At 38.4% G+C, this 19,507-nt stretch overlaps 1 protein-coding gene across 1 annotated transcript; it reads left to right on the top strand.

Annotated features, from left to right (window-relative positions):
- Positions 1–4,429: 4,429 nt before the first annotated feature.
- LOC149015572 (uncharacterized) lies at positions 4,430–6,807 on the top strand. Its single transcript, XM_089156557.1, has 3 exons — positions 4,430–5,816; positions 6,016–6,109; positions 6,249–6,807. The coding sequence occupies exons 1-3, from the start codon at positions 4,430–4,432 to the stop codon at positions 6,805–6,807; spliced, it is 2,040 nt and encodes a 679-aa protein (XP_089012683.1).
- The last annotated feature ends 12,700 nt before the right edge of the window (positions 6,808–19,507 follow it).

The following is a 19,507-nucleotide window of genomic DNA, read 5'->3' as shown; positions in this document are numbered from 1 at the left end:
GAAATTGGAAACTTGTATTGTTTTCTCCTTATCCTCATCATCATAATCCACGAAATTCAGCTTCAGAAATCTGCCATCCCGTTCCTTTAATGGAAATCTCCTTTAGCAAACTTCGTCGGTAATGCTGTTGCTCACTCTTAATCCCGGCGGACACACACGTAAGTAGAATTTGAGCCATTCTTGGTCATACATATATAGTTCTGTCCACATTTTCCATGGATCGAACAGAGCTCCTGTATCGCTCGCCAAACCACCTTCCATGAAACTAAAAAAGGGTCAAGGCTATAAACTGAGGTTCCCATTATCGTCAAGTGTCGATCGATGCATCCATGAAGAACCCAGATCAGCTCAGAAATGTGGAGATCGGACCAAAAACCATTTGTTGAGGATTTCTATGCTAGCCACAGGGGTGGTGTTCTGACAATCGAGAATAAATTAAAATAAATAAAACAAACCCTACTTGAAAGCAGTCGTAATCTAAATCCCCTGAAATATCCCCATCTACCCATCTTGTGAATAGCCGTCTCTTCCTGCACCCATCTCCAGAAGCTTCACTGTTTCCTGCATTCGTATCTTCAACCCATCAGGCAGAAAACACCTAAAACGGTCCGAGTAAAATACTCATCAGTTGGCGATTATAGATCTTGAGGTAAGAAAACCCTAGCGATATCCTCATCAATCCTCATCTTTGACGGTGAAGCAGTCCGGCGGAAAGAGAGAAGGGCAGTCCGGCAGGGAGAGAAGAGTTTGATTTGTAAATTTTTAAAATTGAAAACTTAAGGTAAAGAAAAAAAAATTATATTTACACTCAGATCCCCGCGCCTTTAATCCCAACCATTAAATGTTGTTTTGTTAAGATGATGAAATCGACCACCCCCGCTGCCACAAATAAAAATCCCAATTCTCTGGCCTTCAAAGTGTCTATATTCAATTCTCTAGTCTTTAACTTCCCATCTGATTGCCCTGAGAAGAGCTAGTCCATAAAGTGGAACTATGGCATGGCAATCAATTTTATTCTGAAGAATGTTAGGTGATTAGACTTGGTCATTGTGTGGGTTTCCCCTGCCCTGCCCTCCGTACTCCTCGACGCTTACATCACCCCCCGCCGTCCCCCACCCCCAAAAAAAAAAAAAAACTCAAATGGGTTTTGGAGTCAAAGGGTGGTTTAGAATGTGTTAGTCCATGGAAACTTTTGTTTTGGGACTTGTCTCCTCTAATCCATCAGCTTGATATCCCCCAATAATTAATTTTGAATGAGACTGCCATAGCCTTCTGATGTAGAAGGCATGTTTCTCTGATAATCTTGAATTAGGGATGGTATTGAATATTTTCAGTCTTTCAAAGGGCAAGCCTTGGCACAATGGTCGGTGGACCACAGTTGTGGCCTGAGGTCAAGGTTACGAAACAACCTCTCATCAATCGATCATATATATATAGAGCATTGCTTCCAATTCTAAGATTACACCATTACTAACAAAACATAATACATTATTAAATAGTAAAAGCTAAAAAACATTACGGTTTAGTCAGAGAAAACGTCATTATTGGATGTAAAGACAAGAAAAACATCTCTTCTGAGAGAATTAGAGATTACAATGAAGGATCTTTAATTTATTTACTAATAATGATAATACTCGTGCATCGTTACTGGTTACAGAGAGATACTTAGGTAAAGCTAAGAAGTCTGATGATTAAGCTTTAACGTCCACATCATTCATGACAACCATTAGCTATGAAGAGCCACTAGATCATGGGCTTCCTGAAGTTGTCGAGGGAGGAAACGCCGGGCAAACCCTCAAGCAGTCCTCCTTTGTGTAGTAACAGTGTTTGTCATCATTAGATGTCAAACAACACCAACAGTTTGCCAAACCGCAAAGCCCTCCATGATTGCACGGTGTTAAATGTATTTTCCTGGAGGACCAAATGGGGTTACTGTTATTCTCTTCGGTGGTGCTAGTTGCATTGCTGCCGCTAAGGTGAAGTGCAAGCAGCACTGCCAAGACAAGCATTGAAGAAAGAGCTAAGCTTTTAAAGTGTGAAACCTTGCTGCAGCCATAGGAAAAATATATGATCGATTGATGATAGCGAGTAGCTAGCCTATAAAGGAGGAGATATCTGAAGAACAACAGTAGTAATCTTATATAGCATAAGGCTTTCCTTTTTCATATAAAAATTTAGAATTTGACCGAAAAGCAAAAAGGAAACTAAATTCATCAGATTTGAAGAAAATTTAGGAAAGGTTTTTATAATAGAAAAAAATATCTAATGTACCAAATTACCAATGAGGATTTTTCTTTATTGGGAACCAATAAAAAGGATTATACGTACATTGAAAAAATAAACACTAAAATTGCAGAAATGGTATCAAATTTTGAAGATTTTTTTCCCCCTTTCTTAAAACGTAATTATTACCAACGGGGGTTGGTCCAAGTGGTAAGCAACTTGGTCCGCTTAAGCAAGGTTCCGGTATTGAAACTTTGTGGATGTAAAAAATCCCCGCTAGGAGACTCACCCACCGCAGTTAGGTGTGCGACCAGGGTCGAACACCGGATTAGTCAGGGCAAAGCCTTGGAATCGGGGTTGGCAAAAAAATAAAAAAAACGTAATTATTAATGAGTAAGTTTTTTTTTTTTCCTTCTTAGAAGATAATTAGTAATTATCTTCTAACTTGAGCTCATATGGTAACATTAGGAAATACCAATGGTTAACACTTCACAACTTAGCACAATTTGTGGATACTGCTTGGCTTTTGGGGGGAGACTGGAATTCATATATTCGGAGTAGGGATAAACTTGGAGGTTTACTGCTTAAACAGCATCGCACAAAAGAATTTCAAAACTTCATCTTTGATGCTAATCTCTACACTTTACAAGCTCATGGTAACCAATTTACATGGTGTAACAAACAAAAAGGTAGAAGGAGAGTGGAAGCTATCCTTGATAGATACCTAGTTAACCCCCTTTGGATCAACTCTTTTCTTGAAGCCTTTGTCAAACACCACATTGTAACTAAATCAGATCATTGTGCCATCATTCTTCACCTTGATCCCCCACCTCCCAACAACAGAAAACCATTCAGATTTGAAAAATTTTTGGTTACTTGAACCTTCTTATTTGAACATTGTGAACAAAGCTTGGTTGACTCCTTTCCATGGATCTCCTTCCCACATACTCTCATCCAAACTTCAAATACTTCAACATCATTTAAGGGCCTGTTTGGTTAAGTGAATCCAGAGATTTTTACCTGTTTGGTTGTGTGAATCCCTAGATTCATGAAATCTAGAGATTCACATTTTTACACTAAAAACGTGAATCTATAGATTTATGGGTATGAGGTGAAATCCAGAGATTTCACCCATACTATCAAAGCGTTAAAGATTTGAACCATAATTCAATAAATATTTTTTTAGGATAAATCTAGAAATTTCATTCCAAAAATTCAAACTAACCAAACAGTTAATTTTACGAACCATGACTCTAGAGATTTGAAGTCTGTAGATTTGAAATCTCTAAATTTTTGAAATCTACAGACTCAAGTAACCAAACAGGCCCTAAAAAAATGGAACTGGTCTCATATTAGAGACCTACATAAAAAGGAATCTCAGATCAGATCAGACATTGAAAATCTCATGAAATGTCCACTGAATCTAAGAGATTTAAATTGGGAGATTCAAGAAAGAAAACTCCTTGCTCTACTTAGGTTGACACTCAACCAAATTGATCTCAAATGGTCTCAAAAATCTAGAACTCAGTGGGTGCAAATGGGTGATAGAAACACTAAATTTTTCCACACCACTACCATGAAAAGAAGGGCCAAAAACAGAATCAGATTCATCAATTTTAATGGCATGAGTTGTGATGAACATAACCAGATTGAAACTGCCTTCATGTCCCACTTTAAAACAGTATACACTTCCTCTAAACCTTCCTTTGAAGATACATATCTTGATCCCATCAGAAACAGAATTTCAACAGATCACATCAACACTTTGAACTCCCCTGTCACTGATCATGAGATTTATAAAACTCTGCTCAGCATCCCTGACCAAAAAGCCCCTGGTCCCGACGGCTTCTCTAGTGGTTTCTACCACTCAGCATGGGAGCTTTGCAAGAAAGAAATTTCAGATCATGTCCACAACTTCTTCAGAACTTCATCTTTCTCTACTTCCATCAATCACACTTTTATCTCACTCATTCCTAAAGTGGACATTCCATCTTCTGTAAATGATTACAGACCAATTAGCTTGTGCAATGTCAGTTATAAAGTCATCACCAAAATTATGGTCAATAGAATCAAGAAAATCCTTCCCAGCATCATCTCCTTCAACTAAAATGGTTTCATCAAAGGAAGACATATTCAGGATAACATTCTGATTGGTCACGAGATGATGCACAAAATTAATCAAAGAAAAAAAGGGAAGAGGGGCATCATGGCAGTCAAACTTGACATGAGCAAAGTATATGACAGACTTGAGTGGAACTTCATTGAGAGGGTACTTAAGGCCTATGGCTTTCCTTCCAATTGGATTAATTGGATTATGTTTTGTATCACATCCCCTCAGTTGTCTATCCTCATTAATGGCAACCCATCCAATTTTTTCAAACCTGAGAGGGGTCTTAGACAAGGAGACCCCCTGTCCTCTTACATCTTTGCTTTATGTGCTGAAGTTCTCTCCACTCATATCGAGGAAGCTAGATGGAAAAACAAAATTAGAGGCATCAAACTCAACAATGGAGGTGAAAGTTTATCTCACCTCGCATTTGCTGATGATTTTATTCTCTTTGCTCAAGCAAATCATAAGGAAGTGGCTAATTTTTACAAAATCATTAGCCAGTACTGTGCGGCTTCTGGTCAAGCATTGAATACTCAAAAAACTAGAGCCCACTACAACAAAAGTACCCCCAACCATATTCGAAATCAGCTTAAAGAGAAATTCAATCTAACCCCCACTTCTGAGTTGGATCTTTATCTGGGGATTCCTCTATTCAGTGGGAAAATCAGGCAGTCTCATTGTGATAATTTTATTCAAAGGGTCAGCAGTAGACTCCAAGGTTGGAAAGCCAAATTATTGAGTTATCCTGGGAAAACAATTCTGATCCAATTTGTTACTCAACCCATGCCAAGTCATTTCATGTCATGTTTCATCCTCCCAAAGAAAACAATTGCATCATTGGAAGCTGCCAACAGAAAGTTTTTCTGGTCTAATGGAGACAAAAGCCACATCCATACCATTGATTGGAAAACAATCTGCCTGCCCAAAGGCAATGGTGGGTTGAATATCAAAGATCTTGAAGCTTTCAATTTCGCACTCATTGCAAAGAAAGTTTGGGAGTTGATTACTGAAAAAGACTCATTGTGGTTTAGAACAATGAAAAACAAATATTTCAAGCATTCCAACTTTCTTCAAGCTCAAGTGAAGAAGAATGCATCCTGGGGATGGAAGTCTCTGATTAAAGTTCGTGATGCCATCAAAGATAACATATTCTATCAGATTGGTGATGGACAAAACATCGATCCTTGGTCACATAGATGGATTGATCCATCTATCAAACAGCTATCTTTACACCCCTTGCCTATGAATGCCCCCTGCAAGGTCTCAGATTTTATCAACCAAGATACTTTCTTTTGGGATTCAGATATCATTTATAAATGGTGGAGTCCAGAACTTGCTCAATCCATCTTAAACATCCCACTTCCTCTTTCAAGGAAAAGGGATCGAATCATTTGGGATCAAACACATTCGGGAAACCTCACTGTGGCTTCAGCATATAAGTTTCTTACAAGTCATTCATTGCAAAAGACACACCTTCACTGGAGTAAATTATGGAACCTCCCTCTCAATCCTCGAGTCTCTCATTTTACTTGGAAGCTGCTGCATAAAAAACTCCCTACCCCCTCTCTGTTAGCTAACAGAGGATGTAACATCCAGGATAAATGTCCACTGTGCCCATCAGTCAATATTGATCTTAACCACATCTTCTTGAAATGTGATTTTGTTAAACAGATTTGGATCAGGTTCAAGATCTGTTGGTGGAATCAATATTCAGATATTTGCGATCAAGCAGCCAGTTGGATCTCTAAGTCCAAGCATCATTCACTCGAGGCTCAAGTACTTTCCCTTCATCTCACAACACTCTGGATTATTTGGTCAAATTTCAACAAAGCTGCTTTCGGTGAGACAAGCAAAACAGCAAAGCACATCTAGCCCATACTCTGAATACAGAATTTCTGCAATCTGTAAAACATAGAAGTGGCGATATAAATAGAAGAAGAAACATTCTTTGGAATCCTCCTCCTAGAGACCACATCAAGTTCAAAACTGATGGTTCATCTATGCTAGATTCAAACAGCAAAACTAAAGCTGGCATTGGAGGTGTTGCTCGAGATCACAATGGTACTCACCTTCTTAGTTTCGCTTTGCCATTTGGAGAAATTTCTGCAATCCAAGCTGAAGCTGAAGCCTTGAAAAAAGCTATTCTATTAGCCATTTCAAACAACTACAGGAAAGTTATCTTTAAAGGAGATAATGAAGCCATCATACACCTCATCAACCTGCATTTAGCACCGGTTCCTTGGAAAATCAAACACATTTTGGATGATATATTACTCCTTAAAGATAATTTTGATTCCATCTACTTTGCTCACACCCTTAGAGAAGGAAATTTCGTGGCTGATAGACTTGCTTCCTTTGCAGCCTCTTCACAATCCCCCATTCCCCCATCCCCTTCCCCACCCCCTCTTATCCATTGGCACTTGTATTATGATACTTCTGGTTGTAACTTCCCTCGTGGCTTTTCCTTTCAATAAATTCCTTTTAATACCAAAAAAAAAAAAATTACTAAGATAAGATTATTGATGAAAAACTAGTAGCAAAAATGTCAAGAATGCGAGGAAATAATAGGCAAAGAAATGACAAGCAATAAAAATATAAAGACATTTTTTAATAAAACGAAGGATATAAAAGGAATGAATTGTCACTAAAATATATTCTTTCTATTTCACACATGCTTCGTTTTAATGCATATCTTAAGAAAATGACCATATTTTTCCCTTTTACCAAGATGTTATTACTTTTTCAAAAAATATTAGGGCTGTCAATAAAACCCTGTAGATCGGCTCAGCCCAAAACCGCCCTTTGATAATGCTCCTGAGTCCTTTAGATTCACTCTAACATTAAGGCTAGACTAGTCTGATCACTAAACACAAATGGGGAATTCTTGATCAAATCAGCATGGAAGTATTGCGGTAATCAAAATAAATCAATTAGACGGGCAACCAACTGTGGAACAAAGCTCAAAGCTCTCAAATATCCAAACTTTTGATAAAGGCGGCAAGCCACCGACCCTATTCCAGCCACAGTTTTTCAACTCAAAGGGTGGACTTGGTTCACAAAATAATGAGTCCAAACAGTGTTAGGTTCGGGTTTAGCCAAATATTTTGATTGGGGGATTCTCTAACTTTTTCTTTAAAAAAATCAATGTTGAAGCCTGGACCAATGTAGATACTGGGACCAACATAAAAAATAAAAAATAAATAAAAACTTAGGCAGTGACCTATTTTTTTCAAATAAAATAATAAAAAAGGTAGAAAAATGGATAAAAAAGATATTTTTTATTTCAAGATTCATGAAGAAATCAACTAGCCCAGCCCAACCCGACGTATGTTAGTTTAATTTAATTAAAGTTACACTTGAATGTTATTCAATATCAGCATGGCATTCCAATGCAGCATTGCTTAGTTGGTAAATCAATAATTTTCAACAAAGAGGTCATAGATTTGATTTTACTTAGCAGCAACATTATTATCCCTTTTTGTTTCTCACAAGTGTCATGGTTAATCAAGGCGGTTAAGGTTGGATCAGGGACCTGTTAGGATCGGGTTAGGGTTGAGGATTTTTAGACTCTGATAGTATTGGTTGGTCTTGGGTTTCAATTTAAGTCTAGGTTAGGATTTAAGGCTGGGCCGTTGACAACCCTAAAAGATATAAGATTTTACCATATTTCATTACCTTATTAATAAAGTATTATATTTTAAAATTTGAAGCTTTTGGAAGATAATTAGATTTTGATAGAAAGATGGAATTGGCTGAAATCGTGGATGAAGGGTTAGAATTGAGGAGAATATATTTTTTTTAAGGTATTTTGTTACTAGTAACTAAAATGCAAAAAATATCTAATAAAAAAATAGGTAAAGAAATAACATACAGTAAAAAAACTAAATTTATTTTAAAGAAAAAAAAATAGTATAATAGTCAAGGGAAAAATTACCGCAAAAGGGAAGTGCATGCTTTTATATAATTTTATTTATTTATATAATAGTATGATATGATAGCATGATTTACAAAATAGTGGACCCCAATCAAAGTAGGGATTTCAAGTCAAGGTAGTGCAGTCATTCCATCCTTGTTAGTGTGACGTCAGAGAGTGTTAGAATGTTAGAATGGAAGGAAGTTGGAGAGGAGTCCAATATGAAATTGTAACCATCAAATGAAGACGGCATTTTCTAAATAGAAAGTTTCTTGTTCATTTTCCCCGAAATTGAAGGTGTCTAAGTTAACTCACATGCATCTTAAGTAATCCACAACTAATCAGTGCATACACTAAGGGAAAGGCTTGGCCCCATAAAACTTTGGACTCCTGATTTGTTGCTGTTGCGTCTAGAACTTTTTCGAGGGCCGGATGTTGAGATGACCTCCTTAAGAGCTTTCCAGCCAAGTTGAATAACTGGGATGCTTGCACACACAAAGAAAGCAAGAACGGTCGGGCCAAGTTTTGGCCAGGGAACCGCCTCCGACGCCCAAGTCAGCTTAGGCAACAATAAGAGTTCTTGAGAGAGTTCTCAAGAACGTAATGAGTAATTACTCAGATGAAGTTCTCGTACCTTTCTCCATGTAGGAGGTGGGTTTATATAGAGGTTACCTGGAGGCGGCGATTCCTTAAGTTTCGGATCGATAGTTGAGGAGTGAGTGGAGTAGTGGAATAACGGCTCCTCCTTTGTCGCAGATAGAGCCGTTATTTCGCTGACTCTTCTCCCCCATTCTCGGAACAGAAATGCTAGGTGTTTATGCGTAACTAACTCTTCTTGACTTGGTCCAGAGAGTCTTCTGAGAACTGCTTGAGTTGGATATATATTTTTCCCGAGTGAGGCATTCGGGACCCTTCTCCAACGAAGAGATGAGCCTGCCTAAGGGGGTGTATCTCTCCCGAGTGAGGCAGTCGGGACCTTTGAGGAGGGAGAGATACATCTTCCCGAGAGGGGTGTGTATCTCTCCCGGGGGAGGGGGGGTTAGTCAGGACCTTTATTCTCCACAACAGTTGCTTATGAGGTAATGATAATAAATATATTTTATTGGCATTGGTTAATAGAAGGAATTACTCATACCCCTTAAAATGTAGGAATGCATCAATACTAAAGCTTGACAATTTTCTATGGTGGTCTAGTTAGTCTTTTTTTTTATTTTTTTTAGGAAATCCATTTATTAAGGCAAAGTTAAGGCACCAAGATTACAATCATTGAGCCAGGGAGTGGATATTGATCAAACAATTGTACCATCAACCAATTGGGCCTTCTTATCTAGAACATTTACTACAATATTGTGGGTTCTAATAACAACCAAAAACCAACACTCTTCTAAGCAAGAGGGTGGCCTAGTTAGTTGTATTTCTAGATATCTAAAGAACATTGGATCAGTCATTCACCAAATTCACACTCTAATCTTATATGTTACCTTCCTCATTTGTATTAATATATCTACCTACCTTTTTGACTATATAAAGTATTGTCATATATCTTATGGAACTTAACGTGTTCATCTATAAAAATTGCAGCATTCACCTTTGCGAAGCCTATTATTTGACAGCACAAGTGGGCCATGACTGGACCATCCAATCCATAAAACCTCCTAAAATTTTTGGAGAAGCTTTTCCTTCAAATTCTGGTGTAGGAAAATTATACATTATTTATGTTTGGAATTACTAATACTCTATATATAAACCAGCTAAGCCCCTCGATTCTCCTCGAACTCTCAAGTTTTAATCTTAATCCTCATCAATAAAAATAATATGGATCAACTAGTGGTCGAAAATTCAGATCAAATCAACTTACATAACAAGGAGAATTTGTATCAAAATAACATGTTCAGAAACTATTCAAATCCACTTAACTTCGCAAAAGCTAATAGGATATTATCAAATCAAATTAGAATATAATAAAGTGCAGATCTGGTAGTGTCACTGTCCGATCTACTTACTTCTTCATTGTTCCTTATACTTGTCCTTTTTCCCAACCCCGATCGAAGCGCTCCTATGGGCTTGTTTGTGATTGGAATTGGATTTTGAGAAACTTCGTCTGTCATTCAATTTCTGATCAATTAGACAAGCTAGTCTTTAGTACCACCATCCACCACATATACTGGGAGCGCAATCTCAAAAGATGGACTTCCAAATCTCAATCATTAGACTTGATTTGGAAAGCCATCTATTTTGATGTTACTGTTAGGGATAATGGATGCACAACCACGAACAGAGAAGAACACAAGCAAAGCACACATAAGATTTAACATGGTTCGGCAAAACCCTGCCTACGTCCACCAGAGAGAAAAAGAATTTCACAAATTCCACGAAACCTCACACCACTCTCACACCCACAAAGTATTACCCTTTGCTTCCATGTCTACTAGGTTATCCCATAGAGACTATTTATAGGGAAACCTAAAACCCTAATCCCAATGTAATTACAAGTTTACCCCAGTACTAGTAATTGACCCAAACCCTGTTTCAATTATAAATACAACCAAAACCATAATTACATGGACCCAGAGAATACAAGACACCCAAACCCAACAATCTCCACCTTGGCTTGAATTCTTTAAACCACCTTGAAGAAAAACCGTTGATGATGTCTCTCTGCAATCACTAGTCTCTGTGTATCCACCACACCTTATTGCATGGCCCACATCCACTCGAGGGATGCTTTTGTACCGCCATCACTAAACCAGCATGGTGCACACTACCCTCCACCTGGGGTATCCCGTCCAGCTCGCCACTATACGACGTGACGTGGCTCTATCTCTCCTATCACAGCCGGCTTTGAGAGATCACTGCCACTCACCAAATCCAAAGCGAAAGTCACTCGCTTCTTTCCAAAATTGCCCTTGTTTTGCGCCCGAACAACCTACAAATTTTGTCTACCTGTATCCCTTGCCAAAGTGTCAACTGGAGCTCCACCTGTTTCAACACTCCCTGCAAGCCTGTACAACTTACCAATCATCTTTCCCCACATCACAACCATTTATCCCCTTGAAACCTTGAGAACTCCACCTTCAGATGACCATCTGAAACCTTTAGAATCTAGAGTACTCAACGAAATCAGATTCTTCCTTAGATCTGGCACATGTCTAACCCCACTCAAAGTTCGCACAATCCCATCAAACATGCGAATCCGCACAGTCCCAACTCCGACAACCCTGCTTTCCGCATTATTTGCCATCTTGACTGTACCACCTTCACATGCATGATATGTAGCAAACTGGTTCCTGACTGAACACATGTGAAAAGAACACCCAGAATCTAAAATCCAATCTAAAGTATTTAAACCTGATGATGAAGTTAGAAGGACATCATCTCCTCCATCATCGCTCAATAAGACAACAATAGATGATTCATCACTCTCCCCGTCCTTCCTTTTCCTATCCTCCTTACGCCTTAGACAATCTTTCCTTATATGACCTTCCTCTTTGCAATAGTAACAAGTTACTTTGCGACCAGCAGACTTTGAGCGACCCCTTGACTTGCTAGACCCCTCCATTCTCCCATTTAATCTTCCTCTACTATGACCACCCCTTACAACCAAGGCACTACTTTCATCTGACTCCTTAATACTGCTATTTTTCCGCCGTGTTTCATTCATCAGCAATGCAGTAATAACATCGTCAAGTTTCAAAGTATCCTTACCAAAAAGTAATGTGGTCACAATGTGATCAAACGACTGAGGCAATGATGCCAACAAAAGTAATGCCTTGTCTTCCTCCTTGATCTTCTCATCAAGAGCCGACAACTCCGTCAAAATCCTGTTGAACTCATCCAGGTGCTTGTCAAAATTTGCTCCCTCTAACAACTGAACCGATTTGTCAACGACTTGGACTTGTACCTGATCGTGTCGCTAACCAATCAAAAATAAAATCCTATACTAATCTAGCAAGCAGAAAGTACGGGGTCGAACTATGGGGAACTAAAAGGCTAAGTTACTAAGATTGAATTTAACAAAACTAAATTTAAACTAAATCTATTAACTAATGTAAACTGTGAATATGTGAAGATCTTTGGGATTTCGAATCCCCAATGCTTTTCCTTAATCGATATAACTCTACACTTCAAAGTAAATTAGGGATGGTCTTCCTAGATATGCCCTATCTTCGCAAGACTATCGTCCTTCGCGGAAGCTTGGCACGCTTAGTTCGCTGAGTTATAGAATATCTTTGGCCAAACTCAAACACAATCAACTAGAAGATATAGAACAATCAACTTAATGAAATAAGCATGGTTCATCTACATCCCAAAGCAAAGGAACTAGATACTCATTATTACAAAGTTCATAAGAAAAATAAAGATGAAACATAGGGAGAGAGAGAGAGAGAGAGAGATGTGGTCTTCTTCTTCAGCAATGAGAGAGATGAGAGCCGCATTCGCCGTCCTCTTTTTTGTGGTTGGCTTCTCTTTTATGTCTCCCGCACACAATGAATCCCTTCTCTTTACCCGTAGATTCGACCTTTATTCTTTCGGAATTTGGAAAAACTCAAAACTGGAAAGTTGTAGATATTTTCAATATCGTTCCATAACATCTTGAATCATCGAAATACAAGCTTATACGAGAGAAATATGCCCAAAATACTAAAGGTAGGTCTGTTTACCCGATTTTCAGATTTATTACCAATTTTGTTCCTTAGACCTCCACCTATTTCCAATTTGGCTAAGATCTCACTTTTCATGATTTCTTGAGCAGCAAGATTGAATGCCATGATTTAAAATCCACCAATATCTAATATATTTGCCAACTTTACTCCATATTATCTCTAATATCCAAAATCTCCTTATTCCTGAAAAATACACAAAAATACTCAATTAGATCTCTTTAATTAAATAAGTATGGGGAATTAAATCAAATAAATAATGATAAATGCATGCTTATCAGTACTTGCTCTTCAGCTTTACCCAGACTTCCTCTGGATCCGCCACCCCGATGACATCACAAAGAACATTATCCGCAAGATACAACTGGATCGTACTATTTGCTAGATCCCTCAACTCTTGCCAATCGTCTTCCATCATCGCCTCTAGCTTTTCTGATTTTTTCTTGAGAGCCTTAACAGTCCCTTCCCGAATAAGGATGTTCTTCACCTGTAGTTGCCACAAGGTGAAATCGTTATGACCAATAAAAAGTTCTTTGGAGAAATTAGAACTCTTCACCGCCATCTGATTTGTGCCCTTCATACCCATCAACAACCCAAAAATCTTGTTCGTTGATTTCCGTACAAACTCACAAAATCAATACCAACGGAGCAAAATTTCCTCGATCCGTCCCTTCCATTGAGTTCGGAACGCCCAAAAACCTTAGGAATACTTAACTTCGTACAAAAAACCTTCACACAAAATCCTGTGGAAACAATCTATACGATACGATCCGATAATAAAAAAAAAACAAAAAACCCTTTTTCCTTTTTCCCACACCGATTTTTTTTTCTTCTACGGTTCCACTTTCCACGTTCTCCAAACTCAACTTCTCAACATTTTTTTTTCTCTTTTCAAACGAGATGTAACCATTTTAAAGAAAAAAGTAAAAAAAAAAACTTCAAAAAATCCACTCCACCGAGCAAACGCCTACGATCCAACTTCAGTTGGACCGCCCTCTTCTCATTTTTTTTAAGTGATCTAATCCGATCAAACTACAAGAAAAAAATATTAAAAAACTTAACGATTCTAGATCTAGAATCGTACATTCGATCAAACCGTCGAAGCCTTCTCCATTCTCCTGGCACCTATCCTCTCTTTTCTAGATCTTCGCACACCTCCGGCGACGATCCACCGAACCTCGCTCTGATACCACTTGTTAGGGATAATGGATGCATAACCATGAACAGAGATAAACACAAGCAAAGCACACAAGGGATTTAACGTGGTTCGGCAAAACCCTGTCTACGTCCACCGGAGAGAAAAAGAATTTCACAAATTCCAGGAAACCTCACACCACTCTCACACCCACAAAGTATTACCCTTTGTTCCGTGTCTACTAAGTTATCCCACAGAGATTATTTATAGGGAAACCTAAAACCCTAATCCCAATGTAATTACAAGTTTACCCCGGTACTAGTAATTGATCCAAACCCTGTTTCAATTACAAATACAACCAAAACCATAATTACATAAACCCACTGAATACAAGACACCCAAACCCAAGAGTTACTACTAGAGTGCTCTCTTTCCCCCATCCCCTTGTTATTGACAACCCTATAAATAGGTTGATTGTTAGTTCTTGGGGTCTCATCTCTCCTTTGTATCCCTTCTTTTAAAGCCTTGTGCTGCCCCCCCCCCCCCTCCTCTTTCTCTCCTTTATATTGTCCCATTGCTTTAGTATAATTATTCATTAATAAAAATAAGAAAAGCAACAACGTACCAGGTGTATTGCTTTGTTTGCTTGGGAACCTCATCCACTTTGAGAACAGCCAGTCCATAAATGGCATGGCAATCAATTTTATTCTGAAGAATGTTAGGTGATTAGACCTGGTCATTGTGTGGGTTTCCCCCCCCTGCCCTCCCTACTCCTCAGCCCTCCACCCCCACCCCCCCCCACCCACCCCCAAAAGCCTTGTTTGGATTTGGAACTTGTCTCTTCTAGTCAGCCTTTCTTTCCCCTTCCTAGGTTTTGGGGTCAAAGGGTGGATTAGAACGTGTTAGTCCATGGCTTCTTTTGTTTGGATTTGGAACTTGTCTCCTCTAATCCATCAGCTTGAATAATTAATTTTGAACAAGACTGTCATAGCTTTCTCAGATGTAGTAGGCATGCTTCTCTAATAATCTTGAATTAGGGATGGTACTGAACCAGTCCTTCAAGGGGCAAGCCTTGGCATAATGGTCGGTGGACTACAGTTGTAACTTGAGGTCAAGGTTGTTGTATTATTTTTAATATAATAAAATAATAAACGTTTCATTTTATTGGATTTATAAGTGTGGAAAATTTTTCTTTATTTCTTTTAGGAAAGTGTTTTTTATATAGTCCCACATTGGAAACCGAGATGTTGGAATCCAAGTTAATTAATAGGTACTGCCTATTAACTTTGATTTATAATAATAAGACACACCAATGTGTGTGCAGTGTACGAGCGAGGATGGTGTATCGTCCGAGCGCGCTCGAACATGCGCGGGCTGTTTAGGCGCTTTTGGTAGATCCATAAATATCTATTCGATGGTTCGATCTGGACTATTAGATCGTGCGGCCGAATGATCCGACGGCTTATATCTGAACACCGGCATTTGTATCCCTACAGAGAGGTGCATCCATATGAACATAGTCATGAATTGTTCAGTAGAGGCACCTCAATGCCTATAAATACCCTCTAGTTTCTCAACAGCAAGTAAGAAGAAAATCCGAAGTTTTGTTTGCTTTGCAAAACTTGGGAAAACAACTTTGAGTTGGGCTTCTTTGTATCCTGGGAGATGGTTCGCCGGTACCTCATAGCACTTTTAGTGAGGGCAAATTATGTCTTAAGGAAAGCGACTATAGTAACGCACCTAGAAATTCCTACTTTCACACTGTGATCTCATGCTCTTGACACTAATAAGATTTCAACAAAGTTTATGAAACAGCCTCTCAGAAAAATTGTTGTGGTAAGGTTGCGTAGGAAAATCGACCCCCTAGACTCTTCTGTGTGGAGGCCCTCGGTACTGGTTTGCCCTTTCATTAAATATCTGCAGTCCTTCACTACATGTTCTCATCATTTAGAAATGTTGCTTGATGCTATGTCCTTGACTTATTGGAACCCATTATGCCCCACCAAGTTGCAGGATGAGTGAGGTGGGGTGGATTGGGATCAGTAAGTAGTTTATGGACTTCAATTTTTGCAATTCAGAATCACTTCTGCTGGTTTTGGCTTTGTTAAAGTGGATAGGGTTGGCAAAGGATTCATCAACATCTGCTCAAATGCCAATTTTATTAATGTTGGAGCTACAGTCTCCTCCTGAAGAAAATGATTATTATAAAGGGTAACATATCTCAAATTATGGCTCTTTCATCCCTCTTCCAATGGAAAACATTTCTCAAGACTTAGCACTCTACCACCCCCAGGGGACAAGTTAAATTGCAATTTAGAGCTTCACAGTTTTCTGAAAACTTAAGATACCTTTGCTACTACTACATGATATTTTACATATTTCTCTTGTTCTCTTAGAAATGAACATTTTATTATGATAATAGTCAAAAGCACCAGTACAACATGCTTCAAGGTGAACCTAGTTCTGTGGAGAAGATTTTTTTTTTGCTCATGATTTTATTTATTTGCACAATAAAGGACATGTTTTGTCTTAGTAAATGTTACAAGCTTGCCATAAACTAATCAATGCTAGGTGAAGATAATATTTAATTGGTTTTTTGAAAATTTTACAGGAGCATATGTGGATATTTTAACTAAGGGTCTCATTTTCAAATTGTTAGAATATTACAATGGAGATCAAGAGCACTTAAGAAAGGACATCAAGATGTCTGTGGCAAATTTTACCAGCTCTCATAATCTGATCGAAGCCTGATGAAGCTAACCTTTAGTTGTCAAAATTTTTTATATGGGTGTGTATAGATATTATTGACTTAGCTAAGGTTTCTACTTTATGTGTCAAAACACTATAAGGAAGATCAATAATGTTTAAGAAAGGTTAGGGTAAGTTTCTATGGCTAGCGGAATCCTTGTTGGAAATTGTTGTTCCAAAACCTAATTTTGTCCCACTTGGTTCGTTCGTAGGGTGATCTTGTCACATCCACCCAGCCGGTACCCTACCTGGCATACCCGAGTGTGTGATCCACAGCCCCGAAGACCAAGTATCGAGGTAATCAGCCTCCCACATAGACAAAAACACAATCATGAACAATAATAATCAATGTGCAAAAGATAAACAAAAGATCCAAATAAGGAAAGGATAAATCATATATAATCAGAGTACGAAAGATAATCAGAATGTCAAATCAATAAAGTAAAGTGAGGCGGAATCCCACTCTACAACCAAGTGGAAAAGTAGTACTAAAAGAAAAGGAAAATGAATGAAACTAATCCCAATAACAGGTACAATAAGTAACTAAATTGTTCTCAATCTTATAGATGACATCTCTATAAGTATAAATCTCAAAAATGGCGCAAGGGCGCTTCCACTCTATGGTTTGACTAAGCATCGTACGTAGCATAACCACCCGCGGAATCTTTAGTGTAATTGTTGTAACCGCAATCACCTCCTGGAGATATGCCTCTTCTCCTTGCGCTTCTTCATACGAGCAGTCATGATACTCAGAACCTGTAGAGTAGTCTAACAAAACATTGTACAAAAGGAATGAGTTTCAAAGAAACTCATTAGGTAGTTAATCCATAACAACATAAATGGCAGGATTTCAAAGCAAAGTAACATGCTATATGATATGAAACACATGATGCAATATGATTCTAACTCTATGTATGTTGGTCTCTATTGGCAGACATGCTTTAAGTCATAACACCGTACTTCTTTAGGAAGGTCTCATCACACAACGCCTTTTGGTAGTGGGTCCGGCATCCCTCGGGACATTCAATGGTTGAGGGTATAGGTCACCACTCTCTCACATCACCATTGGTCTAAGTACTGGCGCATGTCAGGGTCAAAGCCTAGCCAAATGCAAGTCTTCTACTCAGTTATATCAAGTCAGATCCATATACGTCCATTCCTCGCCCTTGGCGATCTTTTCCGGTATCCTTCACACTAGAGTCCTCATAGTCCCTGACTACGGACTCATCAACCCTATAGGTCATCCACATATGGTAAACGGGAAGCTCTCACGTCCCCTCACGGGTTGGTTACCGGTCTTAAGCACTCGTGAGCCCAAGTCTAATCATATGCAACCCTATCGATAAATGGTCCCCACAATGTGATTCCTATCCTCTCACGGATTGGTTACCGATCTTGAGCGCCCATGAATCCCCATTGCTACCATGGGTCGTTCGGTCTCAATACCCCTCCGATTAGAGTCTGACATAATGGGACATCCTAGCCAAACACTACTAGACAGTCCTAAATATTTCATCCAACAGTTTAGGAAGGTGTCCAAAGGGCATCTCCGGAAACATCCCATAATATTCCCGTAGTAGTCCAAGGACAGAAGTGTCAAAAGGACACATCTCCTTTCCAAACCATACTTAAGCATACACAAGCATCAATCCATAACATCACATATTTGGTAACCTCATATATGGAAAGAAATCAATAATAATACATAACTTGCATATATTTGGTAAGTAAATCATACATGAATCAATTTAATATAAACAAGTAATGCTACTGAAATCAAGATAGTACAACAGTAGTATAACATTGTAAGAATCTAATTAAAGAAATAAACTAACAAGATTCAAATATAGAAACTAAGATATGCAATCTATGTAGTTAAGGAAGTAACCATCCTTACCTTTTATAACTCGCAAAGGAATCTTAATAAATCAAGTAAGATCTTGACAAAACTTGAGAAGAAGGTCCTAAACAAATGTATACAACATATTAGGAAAGATACCTAGAAGGAAAGATATCAAAACATCCAAAACAGACCAAATATGGAGTTGCTGTACTCATTGGTCGATTGACTTGGTCTACTGCCTCAGTTGACCAATGAGTCGACCAATCGAGATAGTGGCCTTCAAAAATCAGAATTTTGAGAATAAAGAACCGAATTTGGTGGTTCAAAAGGATATTAAACAAGGAGTAAACTACAATGGCAATATACTAGTATATAGAGGACTCCAAAACACTAATCAAATCAAGTCTTCAAGTTACAAATTAGGAAACAAAAAGTTACCATAATTAGATCAATCATGGTTCTTGAAGAATTCATAGTAAAAATCATGGACAAGAACAATAGGATGATGGATCACTAATTGTGATAAAGGAATCATGAATAGCATGCATGGATTCTCAAAAGAAATAGAGCTAAGGCTGAAGAACATCAATCTAAATAAGGAAAGATAATGAATACAAGCTTTCCTTCAAAAGTGAGGGAATGAGTAAAGAGATAGTTGCAACAGAGGTACAACATCTTCTCTACTATCCTCAATCAGAAAAGGAAAGAAAAATAATGACGAATCAAAGACGAAACACAAAAGAGGATGATCACATACCTTTTTGTGTAAGAGCACGAGTTTTGACGAAGATCCGTCAAGATAAACACCAAGGACGCAAGGGAGATGACTTGCAGAGGGCTCTGCTACGTTCTAAAGAGTTTGGATGCAGCAAAT

Source organism: Hakea prostrata, chromosome 5 (assembly GCF_041222555.1).
Source record: "Hakea prostrata isolate BN-2017 chromosome 5, UWA_Hpros_2, whole genome shotgun sequence".
Taxonomy (NCBI): domain Eukaryota; kingdom Viridiplantae; phylum Streptophyta; class Magnoliopsida; order Proteales; family Proteaceae; genus Hakea; species Hakea prostrata.
The sequence above is the reverse complement of the archived record's forward strand: the minus strand, read 5'-3'. Positions and strand labels throughout refer to the sequence as shown.

Excerpts from the sequence above, each read along its gene's own strand:
- LOC149015572 (XM_089156557.1), top strand. The coding sequence starts at position 4,430 with ATGGCAGTCAAACTTGACATGAGCAAAGTATATGACAGACTTGAGTGG. Across the intron at positions 5,817-6,015 it reads AAAGACACACCTTCACTGGA|GTTCAAGATCTGTTGGTGGA; the intron begins GTAAATTATGGA and ends GATTTGGATCAG. Across the intron at positions 6,110-6,248 it reads ATCATTCACTCGAGGCTCAA|AAGTGGCGATATAAATAGAA; the intron begins GTACTTTCCCTT and ends TGTAAAACATAG.